The sequence below is a fragment of the Aristolochia californica genome, unplaced genomic scaffold (genome assembly GCF_029961685.1).
Source record: "Aristolochia californica isolate CCGP_79_NKW_82.1479 unplaced genomic scaffold, dmAriCali1.0.hap1 SCAF_13, whole genome shotgun sequence".
Classification (NCBI taxonomy): Eukaryota; Viridiplantae; Streptophyta; class Magnoliopsida; order Piperales; family Aristolochiaceae; genus Aristolochia; species Aristolochia californica.
Window position 1 is genome coordinate 9,057,240 of NW_027181804.1, and position 25,998 is coordinate 9,083,237.

The 25,998-nt window shown below is 37.6% G+C and overlaps 3 protein-coding genes across 8 annotated transcripts; 2 read left to right on the forward strand and 1 right to left on the reverse strand.

Annotated features, from left to right (window-relative positions):
- The first annotated feature begins 314 nt into the window (after positions 1-314).
- On the forward strand, positions 315-1,958 carry LOC137947805 (MYB-like transcription factor ODO1). The gene is made up of 2 exons (XM_068793589.1): positions 315-1,060; positions 1,150-1,958. The coding sequence occupies exons 1-2, from the start codon at positions 798-800 to the stop codon at positions 1,646-1,648; spliced, it is 762 nt and encodes a 253-aa protein (XP_068649690.1). The 5' UTR covers positions 315-797; the 3' UTR covers positions 1,649-1,958.
- Positions 1,959-7,531: 5,573 nt separating this feature from the next.
- On the forward strand, positions 7,532-13,775 carry LOC137948324 (arginase 1, mitochondrial-like). Of its 6 annotated transcripts, none has more exons than XM_068794375.1 (7): positions 7,532-8,485; positions 8,716-8,897; positions 9,946-10,105; positions 11,450-11,583; positions 12,047-12,256; positions 12,789-12,899; positions 13,208-13,775. In XM_068794375.1, the coding sequence occupies exons 2-7, from the start codon at positions 8,757-8,759 to the stop codon at positions 13,466-13,468; spliced, it is 1,017 nt and encodes a 338-aa protein (XP_068650476.1). In that variant the 5' UTR covers positions 7,532-8,485; positions 8,716-8,756; the 3' UTR covers positions 13,469-13,775. The 6 variants fall into 6 exon arrangements, with proteins under 6 accessions (XP_068650476.1, XP_068650477.1, XP_068650479.1 ...); XM_068794376.1 differs by having other exon boundaries at positions 7,532-8,359; XM_068794378.1 differs by having other exon boundaries at positions 7,532-8,120.
- A 542-nt stretch (positions 13,776-14,317) lies between these two features.
- Positions 14,318-25,892, reverse strand: LOC137947621 (probable serine/threonine protein kinase IRE). Its single transcript, XM_068793418.1, has 17 exons — positions 25,472-25,892; positions 25,079-25,146; positions 24,826-25,002; positions 23,417-24,739; positions 21,953-22,125; positions 21,364-21,619; positions 21,067-21,159; positions 20,826-20,966; positions 20,652-20,744; positions 20,280-20,490; positions 20,071-20,156; positions 16,394-16,482; positions 15,615-15,666; positions 15,470-15,526; positions 15,173-15,349; positions 14,691-14,771; positions 14,318-14,599 (listed from the first exon to the last, which is right to left on the reverse strand). The coding sequence occupies exons 1-17, from the start codon at positions 25,890-25,892 to the stop codon at positions 14,513-14,515; spliced, it is 3,585 nt and encodes a 1,194-aa protein (XP_068649519.1). The 3' UTR covers positions 14,318-14,512.
- Between the last annotated feature and the right edge of the window lie 106 nt (positions 25,893-25,998).

Sequence of the window (25,998 nt, forward strand, 5' to 3'; positions counted from 1 at the left end):
GATCAGATATTATGATTTCCATAGATTTAGGAAAGGGGCAGGAACTTTCGTCCACTACTTCACCTTTGGCTCAACTCTCGTCTCTTACAAATCAAACAATAAAAACCCACAAATTTCTGGGGTGAACCTGCTAACCGTTCGATTAAATGACGAACAGGAAAAAAGAGGTCATTAGAGACAAGATGTCCACAGTCCATGGATGCCAGTGGGTTTCTTGCTTGGTTTGCGAATATATTCCTTTGTTAGGAGTAAGTAAATCCAGCACCCAGGTGGTATCTGGAGCCACTACTATGTGTTGAGTAATTTACTCTGAAGTGCCGCCAATGGTGGATACCATAATCTGGTATCGTTTTCTGCATATGAATGTATAATACAATTCGAGTGCAGCAGCAGAAGGAAGAAGTAATTTAAAAACGAAGAAGGAAAAGTGAGAGTGAGGTGAGGTGATGACGATAAGGATGATGGGATGGTTGAGTAAGAGTGCAATTTGGGAGTGAAAAGTGTGGGAAAACAGTAACAATCAGAGCTGCCTACAGGTAACAAAGTCGTTGGTCGCCCATCATCAACCATCGCAATCATAAGGAGCAAAGGACATTGGAACAGTTCATTAAAAAAAAAAAAAAAAAAAAAAAAAAGGACATTGGAACAGGTAATTGTAGTTCCGATGTTCCTTTCATTGAGTTGATGGACCCGGGAATCGTGGCTTCCCCTTGTGAATCAAGTCGCTCTTATTTATAGGTGGGTGGAGGAGCTTTCCGTTGTTTGGAGGTGTGGTACACGCTAGAGCTTTGCCAGTGATGGGGAGGCAACCTTGCTGTGATAAGCTTGGTGTGAAGAAGGGGCCTTGGACTGCCGAGGAGGACAAGAAGCTCATCAATTTCATCCTTACCAATGGCCAGTGTTGCTGGCGAGCTGTACCCAAACTTGCCGGACTCCTTCGCTGTGGCAAGAGTTGCCGCCTTCGTTGGACCAATTACCTCCGCCCTGACCTCAAGCGCGGCCTTCTTACAGAAGACGAGGAGCAATTGGTTATAGATCTCCACGCTCGCTTGGGCAATAGGTTCGTCCATCTCCAACACACTCTTTGCTTCTCCTCCCATTTTCTTACCTTGGTTCTTCTGTCTGTCTAATGCTGTTCTTATTCTGCAGATGGTCCAAGATTGCTGCGAGGTTGCCAGGAAGAACGGACAACGAGATCAAGAATCACTGGAACACCCATATCAAGAAGAAGCTGACAAAGATGGGCATAGACCCAATCACTCATGAACCCCTCCAAGCAACTCAGGATTCATCCTCCACAATTACAGTCTTACCGGAATCCGACCAACTTGGGTACCAGTCCATGGAAACCGATAGCCAACTCACTTCAGAAGAAAACTCAAGCCCACCTGAAAATTCATCCAGTAATGAGCTCCGAGTCCAGGGGGGTTACAGTGATGAAGACCCATTGATGAGCAGTCTCTGGGGTGATGAGATTCCCTTGGTGGATGCTTCCTGGAAGTTTCCCAGTGCTGAAAATGACTACAGCAGTGTCGGGGTGACAACATGGGAAGACAACTGTGAGTGGCTCTTAGACTACCAGGCACTTGGGATTGAAGAGTTGGCTTTTGGAAGTGTGGATACAGCACAATCCTCAGACAAACTCTAACAAGTGATGCCACAAGGGAACGTCTGATAACAAGAAATACTTGGTGTCTGTTATTAAACGATCCCTTGTCTCATTTTAGATTTTTCCTTTCATTTATACAGTTAGAGAACAAAGAAAAATAAAAGAAGAAGATTAAGTTTGAAGTAACAAAAACTGAACCCATATTGATACTGGCGGTCTTTCAATTTGCAAAAAGGCAGATGAATATCTGTAATAATCGTGCAAAATGAAAAAAAAGGTTACTATAGTTTCAAGGCTCAAATGTCTCAGTGCTTCTTGTGATTAGGCTGTTGTAATTGTAAATTTTATTAAGTTATGAAGAAATCAATGCAAGACAGTTTCTTTGTACAGATGTTTGAGAAAAGGGGTTGGATCTTTTCCTGTTCAAATCAAATTTCCGCATCATTTTTTTTTTTCCTCCTTTTTCTCTGGATTTTCAAGTTGGCAGATCATTCCCTCATGGATAAAAGGGACCAGGAAGTCATAATTTCTTTATCTCATTCTACTGAAACAGAAAATGCTGGCAATTCCATTTTTAGTTGGTACTTTCAACTTTTTCCTGTATTTAAGTATCCTTCTGTTCCTTCTTCTAAAACTATCCTTTTCTTTTGCACAAAGAAAGCCTCCTCCTGAATGTTTGCATTCTGATGGCAGTGGAGATAATGAAATGTCCAAAGAGCAGTAGGGTCCAAAACAAGAAATTTTGAAACGGAGATGCATCTGAAGAGAAGCCGACAAGAGAATGTATTTTTTTTTTGTGTAAAATAGAAGGAAAGAGCAAGCAAAGGATTTACTATTAGTACATTTAACTGAAACAACAAGTACAGAATCTGAAACCTAGCTCAAGTTCTCTTCATAAGTAAGCCTTACACTGAGTTCGTACACGAATCAACTTTCGCAGTAAGGTCACTATGGGGGTTGGAAAGGGGGCAGAGAGCCCCCACTAGGTCCACTATATATTGATTGCTATTTCATTAAGAATAATTTGGAGATTTTATACTTGTATTACGGTTGCCCTAGTTTTCTCTTTATATTTGAGGGCGTTGTTGTTAGGGTTATCATTGTGAAGATCATCAGTTATGGCTAAGAGAGGTTAGAGAAAAAACACTGAAGTGTGTGTGATTTTTTTTGTAAATTACTTCATCATCATAGTTAAATTACTGTAGCAGCAGAAAACAGGACTTGGTCTCATGTTGAGGTGAAACTGTATAAATCTTATGTTTTTCGTGCTTGTTTTTTCTTTTTTTTTTAATTATTATTACTCTTATTAGTATTGAATTAGGGTGTCTAATTTTTGACAAATAATACATGAACTTCTAAGTTAATTATGCACTCAGCTAAACCTTAAGAATTATTCAAGATTCTTACGGTGTTTAGCTTAAGTTTCGTGTAAGAAATGCTTCAGTGCTGTCTTTCGCATAATTAGATATAGATTCAGTACAAGAAACCATGGTTGCATAGGTGGCTTAAACCAACCAAGAGCCGTGTAAATAGATTTAGTTCTTTCCTGGAGTGGGAGATACTCCAATCATCAAGCTTACTTGGAAGATCTCCAACGGGATAAAAACTCGTAAAAATCTCTCTCCTTTTCACCAAATGCGATACAGCTTCTAGTTTGAAATTTAAGAACACGAGGAGGACCGTTTGAAATTCACCCAGGAGAGAAGAAAATTTCGTGAGGGGAAATGGGTTTTTGATGACCGTTCTTAGCTGTAATCCTTCGTGTGTGTTGCCGCCAAAAGCTATTAGCGAGAGAACAGGGACGGATGAGGAAGTAATCACAGGTTTAGCGAAAGAACTTGTCAAAATCTCAATTGATCTCCAACAACTTGTCAAATGATCCCGGTGAAAGATGTTTTAAGCAAACTGTCGGCACTTGTTAGCTTAATGGACTCAACAATCAAATGGGGTCCTCTGGTTTTGAACAAAGTGCTTAAGTCCTTTTTATTATTCAAAGCACTCTGCATGATGTTGTGCTCGCACCTAACCATCAATGGAGACCTTAATCATAGGCTGAGAATGGTTAAATAAATCCCTCTCTCTCTCTCTCTCTCTCTCTCTCCGAATAAGTACAGAGGCGACGAGCGTTTTAGGTCATGTTTCAACCGCACAGGTTAGCTTAACATAAAAGCTCACTAGATTAAACTAAAAGAGGTGGATTGGGTGGGTAAACAGACTGGGATTCAGTGGCTGCGATATCATTCATAATTCAATCTGAAAAACAGTATCAATTCTAACGAACGAACGAACGCTGAACAGTAAGGTACTAACCTGATCTACTCTTGATTATTCGTCTTAAAATAAGAAAGGTGGTGTACCTTTGTAAGGTAACAATCTTCAGCCCAGATGGAGACGAAACTTCAGATTGCCACTGTAAGGGTGAAAGGGAAAGGATATTGTGTTTAGATTAGAATGTGCAAGAAAAAGGACCTGGAGGAGGGGACCTCGCAATGGACAGATTGATTCATGATTAGATTGTGGTAAGATTCTCTGCTTGATGTCTTGAGGTGGATCAGTGGACCCCAAATGGAAAGAGAGCTCTGGGTGCAAAGTTGAGTCACCTGTAACTCGTCTTGTATATTTTGCATTTGGCTCTCATGGCGTTATTGATAAAAAATGCCTCGTCCGTCTCTGCTGATTAGTAAAAGTGTGTAAGGGCTTTATTATGAGAAAAGCAGTAGCTCTCTTTCTACTTGTCTACGAAAATAATAGAAAAAGGCATTTTTAGCTTCTGGGTATTCCCCACGCGGGTTTCAGTTATGTTGAAAGAAGCAGCACCATTTACTGTTGGAGTTTTAAAGGAAGGCATAATGGTCAGACTTTCAGAGCCCAGAACAAAATCATTTGGCAGAAAGGAATGGGAAGAGTGTTTAAAGAATGAAAATTGAAGAAAAGATGACTTGAATAGGCCTCATTCTAAGCATTGATCATTCCACTGTTACTCGGAATGTGGGTAAAAAAGGAGGTCTCCTTGATTTTCCAGTGAAAAAAAGTAGGAAGAAAGAAGAAAGACCCAGAAAGTCAAATTTGAGTATGAATTACTCCTTGATGTTCCACCTGGTACAGAGTTTCAAACATTTCTTGTTGCTGCTCAGAGATAAGAAAGCTGATCCGATTAAATGTGTACATCTTGAAGGTTTGGGGGTACAATTGAAATCTTTTTATTATTCACCAGACTGCTTGTCGTCTGCCGACTCTCTCTTTTCATGTGAAAAGAAAAGGAAAAACCATACAGATGATAATTGACATACACTAATACTAGTGGAGTTCAGATCACCTACTAAAAGCGGAAATTTAGTAGAGGAGTGATTCCATGTCAAAGAGAGTGCAAGAATTGAGCGATTTGCCCTGTCTAGCTTCTTTGCAGCATAAGTCATCCAGAGACATGATTACCGCCTGCGGAACAGTAATATGTCACGTTTTCATTGGTTAGGTAGAGAATTCTCTGGTGAGTCTCAAAGATTTGAGATTTGAGCTTTGAGCTCTTCTTATTCCGAACAGAAGACATGCAGAAGAACAACTCCAACCATTTGATGGAATGCCTCTGAGTCATGCTGGTGTCAAAGGGTCGTCATCCTGACATCATCTGCTCCTCATGTGTCACTCTCTAAGCAGTGTAATTTTAGAACTATGCATGTGTGGGGTTCCTTGCTTGGCCAGATTAAAACAGGGATTCAATGCCGAAGACTGGAAAGGAAAAGCAATTGATTTTGATTTGGAATTTTGTCATCACGCGTCAGTCCTCTTTCAAGTTGGTGAAGAAAACTTTTCTGGGTTGTTATCCAGCTCCTAGTTAAAATAAGTTAAACCAGGAAGCCCCAAGAAAAGGGAATACAAGAAACGCCAATCAATTTTTTTTTTTTTTTTTTCCTTTTCAATTGAAAGCTGGTCTGGTTATCTCATCTTTCTGTTGTCAAGTAACCCCTTACAGAGGAAGTGTAGGCAGTAACAAATAGCTTGAGACTTGATGACGTTTTGATGAGGATATGGAGAGTGGGTGGTGGTGGCCTCTGCTGCTGATAACCTACTTTACTAAAAACTAAAACAGCCAACTCTCAGAAGAACTCATGACTTTATTGAATTGCCATCATTTCTGAAGAGTTTCAAGATAGAATATGTGCATCTTAAGCCCTACAAAGGGCATGACAGGCCTACTGGGGTGGATCTTATTGCTGGAAGTAATAAATTGCTTGAGACTATCTTGTGGGTACCCCATGTTGAATCTGTTTTACCATTTCCTCTCACATCATATCTCATTTTTTTATAAATTGTTTCTCATTTATTAAATCCATTGATTCTACAACCATTATTTAGTGTTCATGTTTGACCCTCATACAATTAGAAATAATGATATGGCTTTTCAACAGGTAGGTTCCCACTCACACTTTTTTTATAAAGTTGGAATGCCTCAATCCACTTCACCAAATGGATCTTGAATTGATCATTTGGCAACAAACAGTATAGTTCTAAAATTTAATTGCTTAAGTGTTTATTAACAACAGAAGCTTGATGCATGTTCTGACATGGTGGGTAACCAAGATTGTTTATTTTGTAAAGAGGAGAAATGCTGCTTTTCTACCAGAAAGAGTTTCATGACCAAGAAGTAAATTTATTGCTTACTAAAGAATAAAAAAGTGCAATTGATCACTTCCCTCTTATTTGAAATCAATACTATGACAACTCATTTCACTTATAAAGCTTCTTTGGAGAAAATTAAATCACAGTGAGTTATTCATTTTTTTTCTTTCTCATTTATTAGGTGTTTATGAAGGAGAGAGAACTCTTCTGCACATTGAATAAGAAGAAAGAGATCTTTAGACAAATGAACTCTCTTCTCACTCTCCTAAAGATCAAGTCATTGTTGAATTCTCAAGATATTAAATCCCTGAGTGATCTTAATATCTTACCAGTCAAAAGTTTTAATCTCAGGAGAAAATTTCAGATTTTGATGCACTAACCATTTGGCCAATTTTCTTGGAGTTTTAATGGAATGTAGACCTCATAACTTGTGTTAATTGCATCTCACTTTTAATGAAAAAACTAAAGGTTATCAACAGAGGTTTGGTAGAACTCAATGATCATGCTTAAGCTCATTAAACTTGTGCTCAAATTTCCTCATTCTCTACAAAGGAAACAAGTCTAACATGGACAGGAAGACATTTGAAGAGCTGTAGGGTATTAAAGACTGATAATTTCTCACAATTGAAATTGTACCTTCTCAATTTGACTAATAAATCTCAAATCACATAAAAGTCCAATTGCTAAAATTCTCCCAAGCAACTTGATTGGAATTGAAAAGAAAAGCACTTAAGGGTCTCTTTCGAACCCCATGGAAAAGAAAATAAAATAAAATAAGAATTTGACCATTATTATTCCAAAAAATTGTTACTTAGTTTACGTGACTAAAAATGGCATGATAGGTTGGTTTTTGTGTCTAAGTTTTAAATGAAACATTGGTAATAGGTTAATCGATAGTCAAACTCAATTGCGACATTAGTAATAGGTCAATCGATAGTCAAACCCAGTTGACTCGGGTTCAACTTAACCATCATTCTTGAGTCTTCTAACAACATTGGTTTAATTGACAATTTAAAAGAATTTTATGTTGAAGAGGATTTTTTACATATTGGAGAAAAATAGACAAAAAAAAAAAAAATCGTGGTGAGATAAAATTGTCATTTGGACAATTTCCGGGACATGTTACATAGAAGCCCAATAATCTTTACTCTAGATCCATTTCTAGGAGAGCCCATCAACCCTGCAATGCTTCGATTCGGAAGAATAGAGAATCACTGGCGGCCTCCGCAGGCCCTGGACTCCTGGGAAATCGAACCTTCGGCGGCTTACTTGAATTGCGTAATCTTCCTGCCTGTTAAAGGACACGAAAAAGAAATTAATTTATCATCTGCCTGTTAAAGGATTCGTCTGGTTTGTTCACTTTTTCGGTGGTTCGTTGCTCCGTGACGTAGGAAGATCAATCACAGCTATTTCCATATAAAACAAATTTGTTTCTTATTTGGTCCATCAATGCGTCTTCGCTCTTCTTTGTTCACTTTGAAGTTGATACGCAACTCGACGTTTATCTCTCTCTTTCAGTTTAATGAATTCTGGTGCCTTATGTCAATTTACTATTGGGCGTGATTTTTCGGGTGAAATTTTTTGTGTTTCTTTCTTGAAATAGTGCATAGCTCCTGCTAGTGTTGATTAGTTTCCATTTTCTCATTTTGATCTCCTGGTGCCTGCGACTTGTATGTCTCGTGAGAGACGCGTCTTTTTCTATGATTTGTAGTAGAATATCACGTCCTGCCTTTTTGAGTGGCCGTTGCTTTACTATCATGCTGTTCTTTCATTCTCTGATTGAACTTGATTTTTGTGGTTAAGGAGACGGTCAAATGGAATAAGTGACGACGGGTTAAAAATTGTTGTTGGCCTGGAATCCGTACCACTTCTGAAAACAGGAACAGCTGTGAAGGTTAAAATGATTTTGTATTACGAATCTATATTTTGAGTACGCAGGATCACTGTTTGATCTTCAGGCGGTTAAAAACATTCTGTTGTTTGCTGAGAGAAAGAGTACCATTTGTTCTGTGTAAAGACATGTAGAAACTCTTGGTGAATGATGAAAAAGCTTCCCTGCCGAATACTAGATGGATGAAAATCAACGCAGAATTCTGTGTTCATGTCTCGATAAAGAGCTTTTGGTTCATCAAGGTTTAGGAAATGTTTATTTTCATGTTAGTGTGATTTTCTTATCCCCCATTCGTAGGATTCAGATGGCTGTAATTCTGGGACCTACGACGAGTTCCCGTACTCTGTACTCAGGTCCTTGTTTCCAATGTAACGTTCATGGCCAGCCTTTGTTATAAATATTTTTTGTCCATATTCATGCAAGAATTGTAATATTTTCTACCATATCAGCTCATTAGGATCATTTTTTTAAGTCAATTTTTTTTGTAATACCAATATATGATGAACCTTCTATCTGAATTCTTCCACAACCTTTTCAATCTGTGGCCTGGAGAGTAACCACTGTTGTAATTTTTTTCCTTGCTTGTATGGCAAAGCAGTATCCAAGACTTAATACAAGTGGAGCAGTCTACTTAGCAAAATGTCAATCATAGCTAGGAGGGGGGTCCACTACTTGCAAAAACTAAATACTGCAAATGTCCCTGCTGCTTTGCTAGAAAATGGGCAAAAGCGTGTTATAGATGCTTCCCTTACCCTTATACGTGAGAGAGCAAAGCTTAAGGTATTCCTCAATGTTGTCTCCATATATGACATCAGATAGCTCCTCTTTTGGTGTAGTTGTTCTTTACACCATGTCTTGGTGTCCCTGTTCATTTCCAGATACTTGTCTTCAACCAGGTTGATTGTTCAAGTGTGATGATATATTTCAAACTTGAGCAAATACTACATGAATTCTGCATGATTCAGACATTTAATAGAACCCTCTGTTTCTTGGTTGTAATGCCTGAAATAGTATACTTCACTTAATAACTCTAGAATTTAATGTTTTGCATATGCCATTGAAAATGACCTCATTCAAGATGAACAATGATAAATATCTGAGGATCTCTTTCTGCACTAGTATATGTGTACAGCAATACATGAAATGCATGCGTATGGATATCTGGTCTGTTGGCTGATGCACCACAGTTCCAATATTGAATAAGTTTGTTAAGGAATAATCCCACATCGATTAGTGAGTACAAAGATCTTGAGTATATTAATTGGGAAAAAGGTTTCTTAAGTTGGCAAGTCATTTTGGGATGGGCTTTGGACCTAACTTAACATGGCATCAGAGTGGGTACTCATATGTGGGCCTACACCTAAACTATCCACTTGTAGAGCCACAAAAGAGGGCCTACACCTAAACTATCTACTTGTAGAGCCACAAAAAAAGTTCTTACACCTAAACTATCCACTTGTAGGGCCACAAAAGAGGGCCTACACCTAAAACTATCAACTTGTAGAGCTACAAAAGAGGGCCTACACCTAAAATTATCCACTTGTAGAGCCACAAAAATAGGACCTACACCTAAAATATCCACTTGTAGACAAAAGAGGGTCTACAAGTGAGGCGGAGTGTTAAGGAATAGTCCCACATGGATCAGTGAGTACAAAGATCTTGAGTGTATTAATTCGGAAAGAGGTTTCCTAAGTTGGCTAGTCATTTTGGGATGGGCCTTGGACCCAACTTAACAAAGTTAACATAGTTTATTCTTAACTATGCTCCACTTTCATCTTGGTTGACAATTTATGATTATATTTCAAGTTTACTGTTTATTCTTTGTCAGGGAGAGCTTTTAAGAGCTTTAGGAGGTTCTGTGGCATCTGCATCACTTCTTGGCGTTCCCCTGGGTCATAATTCTTCTTATCTCCAAGGACCTGCATTTGCTCCTCCTCGCATTAGGGAGGCCATCTGGTGTGGTAGCACGAACTCCACAACAGAAGAAGGTATGCTGTTGAAAGCCCTGAGATTCACACCTCTCCTCCCTAGAGATCTGCTACTCTGTTTCATTTTTAGAATGTAAATGATGAAAAAGCATTTCCTGTTTTTTTTTCACTAATGTGAGAACTTGTTTCCTCCGCTTGCATGTAGCATTCAACTGTTTAATGATTTCCAACTAAAAGGAGTTTCTTCTTCTGCATGTTTTTTGTAATTCACTCGTGCTTATTAGTAAATTGTTGCCAAAACTGTTTACGAATGAATTGAAGTTATCACATAATTCTGATGCTATGATGAAAAATGGAGTGTTGCTGGCATTGCTGATACATGTCGCACTTTAGGTAATATGTATTTTGGATTTTGAGGTGGTCAATACTGTAATGGTAAAGTTGGAAATCAGGTTTTTATAAATTGTTGTTATCTGTTGTACCCAATGTGATAGACGATATGTATTGGTGTATCAAATCAGAATTTTAAAGGTCTTGGTGTGGTATTCGATATGATATGGGCAAACCCTGATTAAATGTGTAATAGTTTCATCCATTTTGCGCTATGGAACAGAAATTGCTGTCAATATTCTGGGTAACATTTATTTGAGTCTTCCTTTGTAGTAACATCCTTTGTAGTCACAAGAGTAAGTTTTGACTATATTGAAACATGTTGCAGATGTTTGCTGGTTGTAGAAACCTTTGATGGACATGATTCTTAAGGGCTGGATGTAACTGCTTAGCATGATTAGTCATTAAACTTCATTTACATCTGCTAATGCATTTCTGTTTCAGCTAGTTGCTAGAATACATATCAGCCTCTCACGCTTGCTGAGAGGAGTCACTGTTTATGTGCTTATGTCAAACTATAATTTTTTGAAGCAGCTTTTCTATCTTGTGTTTTCACTCTTTATAATCTTAGGTCTGTCTTATCTAAAAATGACAAGTGGGTACCAGTGCTCCAGGTTGTGATACAATTGTTATTGTCAGATGCTATATTTTTAATTATGGATCATCATGGGGAAAATAAGGTTGCTAGAGATTGTATTATTCTTGTTTTAAATTTTGTATTATATAAAGAGGATAAGAAAAGAAATATCTAATTTATTAGAAAAGGTGACAGATTCCTTGAACTTCGGTGAGAGCGTAAAGAAGTATTTGTTTATATTGCATTAGCAGGAAAGATGGTACATTTCTTGGCTATCTTATCTTCTTTTTTTTTTTTTTTTGAAATGATCGTATCTTCTTTTTAAAAAAATTGTATATTGGATCCTTTAAGAAAATAACTTTATATCAGATATACTGTTTTTTTGTGTTGTTGATTTAATTCAGATTTCCGGTTAATTAAATTTTGATGAAATGCAGGGAAAGAATTAAATGATCCACGGGTGCTAACTGATGTTGGAGATGTTCCTATACAAGAACTTCGAGACTGTGGGGTAGATGATGACAAATTGATGAACATTATCAGTGACTCTGTCAAGTCAGTAATGGAAGAAGTAAACTTCTTCTTATACTATTATTTGGATATTGCCTTCTAATGCATGAAAAAATTTGTAGAATGCTTCCTCGAGAGCATCTTTCAAAGTCAAGTAATATTTACAAAATGGTTGCCTAAATGTATTAAAATGAGAACGGTGACAAAGTTTCACAGGACAGCTTTCTGAACCTGAGGATTGAATCACTCGTATAAACAGATTATGTTTCACATTGCTGGTCTATTTCTCAATTAATGTATATACTATATGGGAGGACCTGCATCTTTAATTCAGTCTACTATGTAATTCTCTAAGTAATCTGTTAGTTGGCCTCTGTCTTCATGTAAATCAAGGTCTACAGTTATCTTTTGAAGCTAAATAACATGCATATGGTAATCTGTTCATAACACTAATTGTATCCTTTCCTTTTCAACTTTTTTCTTTCGAGTTTGAAAATATTGCTAATAATGCCCATGTTATCCAGTATCCACTGCGTCCCTTGGTTTTGGGAGGCGACCACTCAATATCTTTCCCTGTTGTAAGAGCTGCCTCAGAGAAGCTCGGAGGACCTGTGGATATTCTTCATTTGGATGCTCATCCAGATATATATCATGCTTTTGAAGGAAATAAATATTCACATGCTTCTTCTTTTGCAAGAATAATGGAGGGTGGTTATGCTCGGCGGCTTCTGCAAGTAATTTTTATAATATCTAGTTATTAATAACTGAAAGTTTATTCGAGGATGTGAAAAAGCTTGCTATTTTAGAATTTCTGAGGGACTTGGATCCTTTACTACCTTTCTTTCACATTTCTACATGATGAAAGTTATTTCAATCTTTGCATTCTTTTAGTTGTCTTATCATTTTTAACAAGTAAGGTGCATCAGAGGTGTCCGGGGGTGCTATCAGTATCGGTTTTTCATGCCTTTCCAATAAAACAAAGAATCTTCAGTTTTGAAAGAATAAAATATTGGACCAAAAGTTTTATGTGAACTATCAGCCTCATGTCACCCTTTCAAATTATTTTCTTCCTGGGTTCTTCGTTTTCTGTTTTATGTAGACAGCTAGGGTCTTTTTGAACTTATTTTGAAGTTGACATTAACTTCTATCCAAGCTTTAATTTGCCAAGCCTTCTTCCTTTGGACATAATTCTTAAAGATTTTCTTTGATTATAGTTTCTATTCATTCGATGTAGTGATGAAACTTTCTTTGTTTGCTGGATTTAAGGTTGGTATAAGATCAATAACAAATGAAGGACGCGAGCAAGGGAAAAGATTTGGGGTAGAGCAGTACGAAATGCGTACCTTCTCAAGAGATCGTGAACTGTTAGAGAATTTGGTCTCTCTCTCTCTCTATATCCATGAGAACATTTAATTGTGCAATGCTGATATAGTTGAGTAGGGCCATAGAATGTTGTAGAACTGGAAACACATTTGCATACTTAAACACATATCCAAGTCTATTACCGACATTCTCTTCTTATCCTGAATGTTGAAAGTTGAATCCTTGAAAATAATCCTGTTCTGGCTGCACACATAGTCTTGACATGATTAATCTTCAATTTCAAACAACGCAATCCATTTTCAGGCAATTGATAATTCATGGAATTAATGCTATAACGTGATTCTCTGTTTTCCTCTGTGCAGAAACTTGGAGAAGGCGTTAAGGGCGTTTACATTTCAGTAGACATAGACTGTCTTGACCCAGCATTTGCACCTGGAGTTTCACATATTGAACCTGGAGGCCTCTCCTTCCGAGATGTCCTCAACATACTCCATAACCTCCAAGCTGATGTTGTAGCTGCAGATTTAGTTGAATTTAACCCACAACGAGACACTGTTGATGGAATGACTGCTATGGTTGCTGCAAAGCTGGTAAGAGAACTTACAGCAAAAATATCCAAGTGAATTGATCAAGGTTTCCAACCAAACCTACTTGTTTGAAACACAAAAAATGTAAATTCAAATGTCCTTGATGTCATTAACAGTGTTACATGAATAATAAAGATGAAATCCAAAGGTGAATTTCATGTCTTCTACATGGACTTCTGTATTCAACTTGGAGGCACAGTGGCTGACTAGCCATTAATACTCGGATTTTCTATCCTTTCCACCCGTTTTCCAATTTCTGTATGATAATTCTCATTGCCATGTGAACTGGTATTTATTGCCCTTGATATGGCAAACTGTTTTTACTGCTTGTGTTTCTTCATGATAATCAATGAGCTGGAGACAGACTCCTAACGTTGCTTATTCTTTAGGAATCAATAAAAATTGCTATTTATCGTCTGTGATTGCTATTTATTCTTAAATGGTTGACCCACTTACTGTAACTATCGTTTTATGAAAAATAAATAAAATAAATAATGCTTCATGTTTCTAAGAAGAAAAGGGGTTACGAGCTTCAGGGAAAAGGTAGGCAATGTGTTCTAAAGGACCAGAGCAAGCATGATCGAACTCTTTCAAGTAAAAACTTTCAAACATGTTTGTTCTGGATTTTCTATCCTGCTTTACCTATATGAAGTTAGATTTTCAGTTAAATCTGTAAGAATCTCGTTGCTCCATTTTACGCCATTTTTCTGCAACATTCAGCTGAAGAAACAACAGGAATAATATATTTTGCCTGTCCCTTCTTCTGCACTTTAATGCCTCGACATTTAACAGGAGAAACAATAAGCAGTTAATTTTTTTCAATCTACACTCACATATTTACAAAGTCACTGGAAGTTAATTTTTTTGCAATTACATAGCCCAGTGAACAAAGAATATGAACTAGATAACCCATCATTCCAGCTTCCTCGTCCACATGAATGGCGGGAATTTGCTTTCCTATGGAGTCATGCTGCCGTTTGTAGCACATAAACAAATGCCACAATGGAAACTCAAGCAGAATGCCTGTTTTTGCCGGTATAAATATTAGCAGTTCCGTTCCATGCAAAAACGTAAACACTGTCATGGCACTGGAGGATAAGAAGACTTCTTCGGGTTTTTGGTATTCTTCATCATATCATAATTTATGGAAGCTAGCTGAGACAAGTTCTATACACAATCAAGAGAAGAAGGAAATTAGCTGTTGAAGTCCTAGAGATATAATAGTTGAGCAAATTGAAAATTGGGAACATTTTCCTACCTTGAACGAGAAATTGCTAAAAGAGTACTTCACTTGAAGGTTTGGTCCACCTAAATCGGCAAGATGACCACAAGTGTCTACCTGTTTCAGAAGATTAGTTTAACAAAGATTAGGTGTCATACATAATAATATGGAAGCTGGTCTTGTGTCTGATATAACCTGTTTTTTAACTATTAAAAAAGAGAAAGGAATCACTGTTTCAAGCTCTTTGGATTGTTCATTCATTTTAGTTATTCTAAACATGCCACCACCACTAATATGGAAGCTCTTTTGATCAGATGCCTTTGGCCTAGATGCATGTGTAAAATTGGAATACCGACTTAGTAGATTGGCTTCAGCACTAGGGACTGAGCTTTGGAGAAGTTTATGCTGAAAACTTATTGTTCCTGCTACTGTTTTGTGATAATCTTTTATGTACCCTCAATATTGATCATATGCACATTCATTCATATATCTTCAACAATGGTAAATCCAACTCTTACCTCTTCATCATTCTCATAGCTGTGTGGACTGCTGCTGCTGCAACTAACGCTGGATGAATCACACTTATCATCATAATCATGAGCAGATGCAAGCACTTCTTCATCTGCTGGATTCCATATATAACGGCTTGCAAAATAACTTGTATCATAGGCATCAATAGGGGGAATGAAAGCAGCCTACAAGCAAGAGTTGATCATCAGTATTACTATTTTTTTTTTTGTTAAAAAAAACTTTTATACTTGAACATCAGTAGCGAATGGTTGATGACAACATCAAATTATGTCTATTTATATCACCTTTTGCCGAGCGAGGGTATCCCAATTTATGTTTTTGAAGAAGGGATGGCGCTTCACCTATGACATTGATCAAATTTTGTTGGAACTAATGAAATGAGGCGAGCTATGGAGCAAAATATTTTAACTATAAGTTTACTAGAGTTACCTCTTGAGCACCTGTCACCCCTAGCCTTTGGTAGGGATTCTCTATCAGCAATCTGTAGGGAGTAAAAATTTAGAGGTCACAAATAAGCTAGACGCTTCTGACTGAAAAGTTACGTTATGTGCTGTGTGAGTACATAAGGTGATGAAAGTGGGAGGCTGGTGGCACTAATTTTAGGGGTTTGCACCATGGTTGTCTCATCACTAAAACGTATAATGAAGTTATTTATGAACTACATCAGAGTCATAAATAAAGGGGACTGTACATAATCCAGACTACCCCCAGTAAAAAACATCAATATAGAACAGATCTGGTCAAAGTCTGATAAGACCAACCTGACCTGGTTTACATGCTTAACCCAAAAATGAGGAAAACACATACAGATAGGGAGATTCATGAGATGGAAAAAAAAAAAAAAAGTTTTGGTTCAGATCAAGGTCAGGGAATATTACAGTTCTTGGGCGATAAGTTTGAGAAGCCACAATATGGGGCCAGTCAGCTCATGTCACTTGACCTAGATTGACCAGCCAAGCAAATCCACAGGCAAACCTAACTACAGAAAGTTGGGTGGTCCAGGTCACTTGGACTTGCCAATTAACTGGAAATCTTGTTTGACATTGCTTATCAACTAATTCATTACGCCTACAGGTTTAAATTAAACAGATTTAGCCTCACATGAAAGAAAAGAAAACTTTTTTTAATTGGATCTGAATTGCAAGACACTTGTGTCAGAACCAAGGACATTATAAAGGAAAAGTAGACTGCTCTTCAACAGGGCATACTTGTTAATCAAATCATATGCTTCATAACTTATCTCCTCAGGAACCCGTGGCCAAATCATATCTCGATTCATTATGTTATCAAAAATTTTCTGCAGGAAAAAGACTAATAAGTAAAGCCAAATGCAGAACTAAATTAGCACATTACAGAACTTAAGATATGCTGGTATGGTAAACAAGTAGAAGTAGTCGTAATAGTCCTAACCTCAAAAAGCATAATACAAATCTAAGAGTTACTAACATAAGAGCATTACTTGACAATATAATACTAAAACATGTACATATATGTCATACAATGAGAAACTAACATCAGAAGCTACTAAACAAGAAAAGAGTTTGTGAATATGTTCTTTTTTATAAGATCCATGGTATCTGTGAAAAAGAGAAATGCATGAGAAAAGCTATATAAGCCTCTATTCAAGCAGCAAAGATAAAATTAGAAGTACAAATAATACTAATACTACTACCACTATTACAGCTAATAATAATAATAATAATAATAATAATAATAATAATAATACAAATTATAATAAAAATGATAATAATAATCATCATATCCATTGGAAGAGTCAATAGAATTAGATGTTGAAGCCAATGTATTAAGGGCAGTACCCGCTTTAGTATCTTTTCCAACTCTAGGCATAATAGTCCTTTCAGCTCTTTGTACCCTATTAAAGGTAGTTGAGAGGTTAGATATTTCATCTGAGGCCTAAATTTGAGCCTTTATGCTGTCAAATTCAGCACCCAATCCATCTAGAAATTTCGCCACAAGCAGTTGACTCTGTTGTTTTCGAAGTTCCTTTTCATCCGTAGTAAAAGGATGAAAGACATTAATTTCCTGCCAAATGCTCAAAAAAGAACTATAGTAGTCTGTCACAGTTCTGTTACCCCTTTTCAAGCCAAAAAATCAATATATAATTCATTACCCTGGAAAGATTGCTCTCTTGTCCATAAAGAGCTTCCAAGGATAGCCACATAGCCTTAACAGTTTCAAAGTTCATAATTTGACTCCTGATATTAGATTCCATGTTGTTGATAAGCCAAGTCATCACTTGACTATCTTCAGCCTCCCAATCATCATCCTGAGGAACAGGAGGGTCATCTCTAATAAATTTTAACTTGTTTTTGCCCTTCAAGTACATTCTAATAGATTTGGACCAAGTAAGGTAGTTATTACCATTTAAACTATCAGAGGTGATAGTGATCATATCTTTACCATCAGGATTATATGACCCCTTTACTGGAGTGTAAACCTCACCAGAGTCAGCCATATCAGATATAGAAGATCAAATAAAACCTTCAAAAAATTCCAAATCAACCAGTTCTAGTGGGCCCCACCATGTAAAAAAATATAATTAGGGCAGTTATAAGATGTGTGCATATCAAATAGTTAAGAAAATCCTACAAGGGGATTAAATTCATAAGAAAAAATGCACTGGAACCTGCACTAGGACTGACGTCAGCAGCTACAGTTCTGGAATTTTGGTGCACACCTCCATATCAGCATAAAAGATCCTCTTTTGGTAGTTTAGAACATCAGAATATGTTCTTAGAATAGTAAGACCAGTAACCCTAGGGTTATGACAGAGAAAAAAAAGAAAAAATTTGAATTTTTACTGACCAAAAACCAAAAACTTGGAAAAAGATTTTCCTTTATGTAGATTTCTGGTTCAAAGAGGAGAAAAAACTTACAAAGATCTTTTCCAGATGCGATCTATTGCTCTGATACCATGTAAAAAGTAAGAAGAAGAAAGATTGAAGAGAGAGAAAGAGAAGGAGAGAGCTTGGAGAAGAGAAATTGAGAAAAGAAAACTGAAAATTCATGGTTGGACTTCCTCCAGTTTCTATTTATAGATTTAGGGTTGAGTAGGTGAGGACAATTTACAACATTGCTCTTACTTTAAGCGAAAACCCTAATTCTCTATATCTCCTTTACATGAAATTTGGTCCGTAGACATAGTTTGACATGTAGAATAAGATTACATCAAGAAATATTAATAACGAAAAGGTAAAATAACCAAAAATGCCCTTGTTCTTGTTTTTCAACACTAGGGTATAGGACATAGTAATCAAACTTGCATGTCGGGTCTTTGAAGAAGCCTACCTGAGGGTTAACAACCTCATATCTTTCTTTGAGGAGATCATTGGACGACTTTTACTTTTTCCCTTTGCTTTTACGCCTTGATGTCTCGTCAGGGTCACTGTCGATAGGGTTCTGACACCCTGTGCAATCACAATCTAAGTCCCACCACTTGTGGCCATTTAGTAAAGTGGATTTGTAATTACGCTTTTTTCAGCATTAAAGGAGGCTGTTGGGAGCGGCTTTTCGATCTTTGTAACCGGATGGACATGTTGATCTTTGTCAGGAAGATCGTTGTGGTGTCTGACATGGACCTTGGTAATTGTATTTCTACAGAACCATCATTTTGCCTTAGAAAAGAGGGATCAGATGATTGTACCGGTCATGAAGGGGAATGCTGTACCTTGTAGTGCATGATCCACTTGTCAAGGAATATCTCGGATAACAAGCTATGAATAGTTAACTGCGGCGTTGGTGTCGACCTTGTTGAACAGGGCATCCGGATTGGAGGTGCCTTTGGTAGGGTGAAGTCCAAAAGCTACTAAACATGAAGAAATTAATGAATATCTTCTATTTCAAAAGGAAACGAGGTCAATGGTTATCTACGAAAACAAGAAATGTACGAGGAAAGGTAGATAAGCCTCTATTTTGAGCTGAGAAGTTAATGGTACATGACTGTAAATAATCCCAATTGAAGGTATGCTCTTTTGGGGGGGAGGGGAAGGGAGTTCCTAATATGAAGTCTTGAATTAAGTTTCATCAGTGAAGAGGGTGTAGTATGTATGCATAATGAACATTAAATAAGAAAAAATCCTTTCAGAATGACTAGTCGAAATTAGGAGGCCTCTTCCCACTAAAGAGCATTTGGTTTTCCAAGCCCAAATCATTGTAGGACTATTTTCCAATACCAACTTGTCTCACTCTCACACAACTAAGATAAGATATGGATAACCCATACAACTATGAAATAGTGGGACTTTTTACCTAACAATACTCTTCTCCATGTCTAAGTTTAAACAGACAACCTAACCCAAGATATGGAAAACATAACAGGACAGACAATAGAAAACACATATATAGGCTATTAAACAAAAAAAAAATGGACTTTGACCTACTCTAGTACTATACTGAAGTTGGGTCTGCTTCTCCCAAAATGACTAATTGCACTTAGGAAGAAGCGTCTTTCCTACCATTAAGCACAGGAGCTTTCAAAACGCAAACCAATATGGAACTATTTTCCTACAGCAACTCTCACTCTCAAAATGATTAGACTAAGACGAGGAATATAAGCAAAACTACAAAGCGGTGAAACTTTCACCCACAAACAATCCCACTGGAATCTACACTGAAATTGTTATGAACTGACAATTGTTGAGCAAATTATACATTAGCCTACTAGAACGGTTGAAATGCCTCTGTGCTCAACATATGTGCAGTGGATGATCTATTCATCAATATAACAAACCCTTGCATGTACTTCTTGAATACTAACCAATCCTTATGGGACGTACAACCTACAGGAAAACGTCGTCAAAGAAAAGTACAACTATCATAATAAGTCACTAATAGATTATTATGTTGTAGATCATATATGAAGCACCTGTGGGTTTTGTGCATTAAAAGGAGGAATGCCCACAAGCAACTCGTACAAGATAATGCCCACAGACCACCAATCTGCTGTTGTACCTAAGAAACAGAGAAGAAGCTAATACATCAAATAGAAGTAGATACGGAACCAAAAACCTAAAGCCACCATCAAGCATATCAAATATGAAAATAGTTGCAAAACCCTGAGATTAGATTAGATACCATGTCCCATTCCAAGCAGTATCTCCGGTGCCAAATAATCAGGAGTACCAACAACTGATTGCTTTTGACGCTCTTCTCTTTTTTGTGTTTGCACAGTTGAAGTTGAATTTGATTCATCCTTCCCAATGAGACTTGAATTGAAGACAGAGGGACCTGATAGATCATCTGTGCTGTCTATAAGACCAACCTTAGACAGTCCAAAGTCTGTTAACTGTAAGAGAAGGATTTGCTCCTTATGAGAAATGATATAGTCAATATACAGGACACCAAAATTTATTTGTTTGGATAGTAGGTTGATGACATCCTTCTAAGCACAATAAAGAACACAATAAACTTGGACTTTCCATAGATTTTTGTAACAAACAAGCCCACCTTGATATGACCATCACTAGCAATCAACAAGTTATCTGGCTTCAGGTCCCGATGAATCACATTCACAGAATGCAAGTATTCCAATGCAAGAACCTGAAATTAGTTAAAAAGGATAACGTGCATTTCAAATGGAAATAACTCTAACGTACTAAGAGAGATATGATATATTCTTACAACTTCAGCTATATATATTCGTGCCCTTTCTTCTTCCAGGCAGCCTAAATTCCTCAGCAAAGAGTAAAGGTCTCCACCATTTAAGTACTCCATTACCAGATAAAGATTCTCCCTACAAGTGAAGGAATAGAAAAATCGGACCTGTAGGTCAATATATACCAAAAAAGTGTTAACAAATAAGTATATTGAGGTACTTAAATGTCTCCTCTGAAAGAGTCACAAAGTTAGAGAACCTCCTCACCACAAAAGGATTACGAGCTGATATTAGGATGTCACGCTCAGACAAAATACTCTCCACTGCATTTTTACGGATCATGTCAGCTTTTCTAAGAACCTACAGACGTGTAGAAAGACTGTCAGAGAAACCCATATTCAAAAGTTGATAATAATAATAACAAAAACAAAAGAGAGATAAGGGAACCGGCATATTAAAATTTTAAATGAATAAGATACAAAATAAAGTTTTTTAAGTATAGAAAATTGGAAGAGAAGACAACAGAGAAATTGGCAGCATGTATATATATATATATGTAAATACCTTTATAGCAAATAGGTCACCAGTTACTCTTTTTCGTGCAAGGAAAACCCGTCCAAATGCTCCTCGACTGATAGGTTTTATAATTTCAAAATCCTGAATAGATGTCCGCTCCTTATGGTTTGAACCACTGGGGCTAGTTCTTAAGCTCTGGCTGATATCATCTTCTACCACCACAATGTTATCTTCTTCAGCTGTAAAACTTGAGCATTCCAATTTATAATCTTCCATCTGCCCACAAAGTTCTACATACTTATCCCTACAGAGTCCACCCAACATATTGAGATACAGTTAGTGAAAACGAAGTTGATTCAAGTACACGGCTACCTAGTAGATGAATAATTGTCTGATCCACTTACACAACAATGAACCTAATGGAGGGCCTATCTTGTAAAGTTGAAAAATTAATCATATGTATTCACTTCACATACAATAACAATGAGAGTTTAACTTGAGTGATCAGAAAATAGATTTTAAAATTTTTCATGTCACAAGTACGAATTCTTCACAAAGAGGATAGATGAAAAAAGACTGTAAATCTCACTGAAAAAAAAAATTCATTAGTCCAATATTATTATGAATTAAAACTCACTGTAATAATTTCTCTATCCTTCGGCCAAATGTGTCTACAAACAACGCATTCACTGTCATATCCCGGTGAAGATCTCTCAGAGCACCAAGACAAGAAATCAACTGCTTCATTGACCTGAGCTCATAACTATCTACTCTTGCAATGGATAGAGTAATATCCAAAAGAGTCTGTATCTGCCAGACCATATGATAATTGCAGAGAAAGTAATTGAACAGAATTGCAGTTTAGGCTTACAACGAGTTATATGATAAAGGGGAAAGAACATAACAGAATATCAAAGGGCAGAATTACAAAGAAAACAGATAAGTTAAATGAAAAGAGCACAAAGCCATCTTTTATTGGAATGATAGTATTGAGAGAATGAAAAAGGCCCATGCACTGACAGCTATCTGTATGCTAACGGAAGTTGATTGGATGTGAAGAAATACTTCAAATTACCCTTGGCCAAATTGGCTTTTAGTACAGATGTGGGAGCATGGAACATTGGAGGAAGGTGTTCACCTCACAAAGAGGTCTCAGACGTCAGAGATCCTGCTAGAGTTCATTTTGTATCATTCAAATGAAACTACTCTGTGCTAAAGACAGCTTAATTCAGTGATTGCTCATAGCTCATGAAGTTGACTACTTGCAGTATATTGATTAATGCAATATTGTAGATTCTGCCATTGGAGTACACCATGCATTTTCAAAATCACTTAAGGATGATGAATGGATAACCTCTTATATAAGAAAGCTCAAGTGCAAATATATGCCTTAAAAAGACTTTCAATGTTCAACCGATTTGGAAATACAAGCAGTTCCCAAGTTATACACTACTACGAGATAGCAAAACCCATTGAATATATGCTTACACATGTATCTTGTCCAAATAATGATCCAAATATGGATCCAGTTTACCTACAAATTTGAATAACCAGAAGCAGACTAATAATGTCTAGAGTTTGAATTTAACTGGAAGTTCCTTTTTTTGAAATTTGACTAACTAATTGGATTCTCTTGCTAAAGCCAGTGCTTCCCAGAATCATCTTGTTGTAGGAAGTGCTCTTCCCCTAGATTATGGATTTTAGCTCTTTTTTTTTTAGTCATTTGAGACTCCTTATAAATGTCTCCAATGTAATGTAATTTGTCCCAATTCTCTCAATAAAATCTTTTTCTCATTCTCTTTAAAAAAAAAAAAAAAAAAAAGAAAGAAGAAAAGGGTGTGAAATCAACACCTAAGAAAAATGGGGGATGAAAATTTACACCTTCTCCTTCCTAATCATGTGATTATGATGCCATACTACTTTTTATGGTTCCAGCAAAGGAACAGAGGATCCTTGTAGCAGAGTATCATGATTCATCTCCAAGATAATGTGCTTTTTTGTCCAGAATAAAAATACAGAAAATATAGAAAATGCTTTTCGAGTTAGCATGGAGACATACCATAAAAAACTGGTCAAAATGGTAGAGTATGGAAACAGTTACCTGGATATTTTCTAGCTCCACTGTTAAACGGCTTCCAGAAAAAAGAATACCAACTTGGCTAGTCCATGAGGTCAAGAGTGGTGATCTAGGAGTAATGCTACCAGATGATGAAGCAACCCGAGCCCGATCACGAGTTGTGAAACTTACAGCATTATTAATTTTAGATGATGTGGACAATAAATCCTTTTGATCATCTGTGATCAAACTGTGATCAGAATTTGGAAGAAAATCATTCAATTCCTCCAAAGCTTGAGAATTATTGCATTGCGTAGGAAATGGAGCATCACAGTCTTCTGTGATACATCGCTCTGCAGCCCGAGGGCTGCCTTCTGAAGTATCTGTGCTTTTTGGTGAATAAGATTCCAGTATTCTTTCAAGAGTCTCAGCCAATCTCTCAAGCCTGCCATTAATAGTCAATCCCTTCAAGTCACATCTATCAGCAATGGTACAGATCCTAGAGTGGTATTCCACACGATCTGTTGGTATAGAGTTGTCACAAATCCGACATATCATTGAATCCCCATCAACTGCAATGTGTTGCTCTCCCCAGATGTTCCATAAAATCTTTTGTTTGTTTGTGGAAGAATCTGACATATTAGTGAAGGTCCCAATAGCAAGTTCTAAGGATTCATTTTCAGTATTTTCATCCATAACCATCTTTGCCTCATCTCTCAGAACTATATGCACTGAGGGAGGGGAGCCACCAGCACCTTCTCCTTTCTTTTGATTCTTCTCAGTTGCAGATGGAAGTTTCTTCCAAGAAGATATCCTACTCTTGCTTGGAGTTGAATAAGGATTTTTAGCAGTGTCAGAACCTTGGTCTGCACTTGGTTTTGTACCATCCTGGTCATGCCCATGGGAGGACTTCTTTGTCTTATCTGTTAGATCCTTCCCACTAAAAAAACTCTTGTAACCTGAGACTTGTCCAGAATAAACTCCCAAATCACTGAGCTGATGAAGCCCAAGAATATGTTCACCTTCTGCTAGGCAGCCTTCCTTATGAAACTGTAGGAGCCGTGTGCATCTTGTGAGAATAAAAAGAAGGCGCGTGTGCACTTGCTTGACAATACCCATTTGAAGTTCTTGCCTTCGATCATCTAGCTTTTGAACTATACCTTCACACAGTGACCAGAAGTCAGCGGGTGACATTTTGGCACACTGTCGAGCTAAAACCAATAAATCTTCCAAGGCATTCCTCCACTCTGGAAGAAAATCAACATTTTTTTCAAGTATGCCAACCAGATCACCGGCAAAAATACCTAAATCAGAGTCAACTTCTTCCTTTAATTTGTCAAACTTTTTTCGGATAACAGCCATAATATCCTGCAATAAATACATTCAACAAAAAAATAGAGTGAACTACAGAAGACAGAAACTTGTATAGAGAAACAAGATAGAAGAACAAGCACCTCTGGATGGCTTAACCAGCGAGGCTTCCGAACAGGAAAAGGACGGACTCCTTTGGAATTCAATTCATGGGAATAGCTCTTGATTTTGGCAGAAGTTATCTTCCTACGACCACTGGTGACTCTGACAATAGCCTGAAAACGTTGTGATTTCGCTGTGTCAACAAATAGTAGATGACCCTGCATATTTAGTTCTAATCATGTTGAGGAACATAAGAATATATAAAACCTTTAACAGCCGAGCCACATCATTTACCTCAGCCTCCGGATAGGGTGGGAATGGACCTCTGAGGGATTTGGATTGATTGAATAGATTTTTTTTCCCTGTACAGATTAAATGGAAGATAAAATTGAGGCAGACACACCCATTAAGTGTTAAATACAACATGGAAACCACTAAATAATCTCAACTCCATGCATTTTCCCGAATCAAAGACAGGATAACGCGAATTCTACAATCGGATTAGTAGTCAAGCATGAGCTTAAAGTGCGTAGAGTCAAAAAAAAGGAGCTGCTAAAAGTGCCTCGCAGCAACGGCGATAGCAAAACGCAACCAAGCCAAAGAAGAACATTTGGCGTAGCGACGAGAACATGCAAAAGAAAAATATAAAAGAATACGCTTCCCACGTAAGAAGAAAAAGAAGCTCACCGTGTTCAGGTAGAAACGAACCAAGCGGGGGAAGGGGCGGGAGCCTAACCCGTAGTCGATCCTTAGGCACATCGCGGTCTTTATTCTTGTTCTTCGCGTTATCAGCATCAACAGCAGCAGGAGGGGTGGAAAAGCGAAGGTGAAAACGCGTAGATCTAGTGCGGATATGGTTCAGTCCGAGGGAGAACGCAGCGATCGGAGCCGATGAATGGTCCTGCTCGGGTTGCTTATCCGCGGTTGTTTCCTCCTCAGCATTATCGTTTTTGACGGCATTCCCGCGGCGAATGGGGATATGGGGTATTTTCCTCAGCTTGCTCCTCATCAGCGTGGAGGCCGACGGCGGCGGCGTTGGTTCATTGTGGGGGGCGTCGGAGGTAGAGGGGAGAGAGGCGTCATCAGGAGTAGGAGAGGGAGAGGGCATGGACGGGAAGTGATAGGGATGGGGATGGGGATGGCGAATACAAGACATAGTGAGTAACGAGTGAGATGGTCGAGGAAAGGGGGCAGGGAGATGAGGGCGTAGGAGG

Excerpts from the sequence above, each read along its gene's own strand:
- LOC137947805 (XM_068793589.1), top strand. The coding sequence starts at position 798 with ATGGGGAGGCAACCTTGCTGTGATAAGCTTGGTGTGAAGAAGGGGCCT. Across the intron at positions 1,061-1,149 it reads CACGCTCGCTTGGGCAATAG|ATGGTCCAAGATTGCTGCGA; the intron begins GTTCGTCCATCT and ends CTTATTCTGCAG.
- LOC137948324 (XM_068794374.1), top strand. The coding sequence starts at position 8,757 with ATGTCAATCATAGCTAGGAGGGGGGTCCACTACTTGCAAAAACTAAAT. Across the intron at positions 8,898-9,945 it reads GTGAGAGAGCAAAGCTTAAG|GGAGAGCTTTTAAGAGCTTT; the intron begins GTATTCCTCAAT and ends ATTCTTTGTCAG. Across the intron at positions 10,106-11,449 it reads GAACTCCACAACAGAAGAAG|GGAAAGAATTAAATGATCCA; the intron begins GTATGCTGTTGA and ends GATGAAATGCAG.
- LOC137947621 (XM_068793418.1), bottom strand. The coding sequence starts at position 25,892 with ATGCCCTCTCCCTCTCCTACTCCTGATGACGCCTCTCTCCCCTCTACC. Across the intron at positions 25,003-25,078 it reads CACCCTATCCGGAGGCTGAG|GGTCATCTACTATTTGTTGA; the intron begins GTAAATGATGTG and ends CTAAATATGCAG. Across the intron at positions 15,527-15,614 it reads GGGTGACAGGTGCTCAAGAG|GTGAAGCGCCATCCCTTCTT; the intron begins GTAACTCTAGTA and ends TCAATGTCATAG.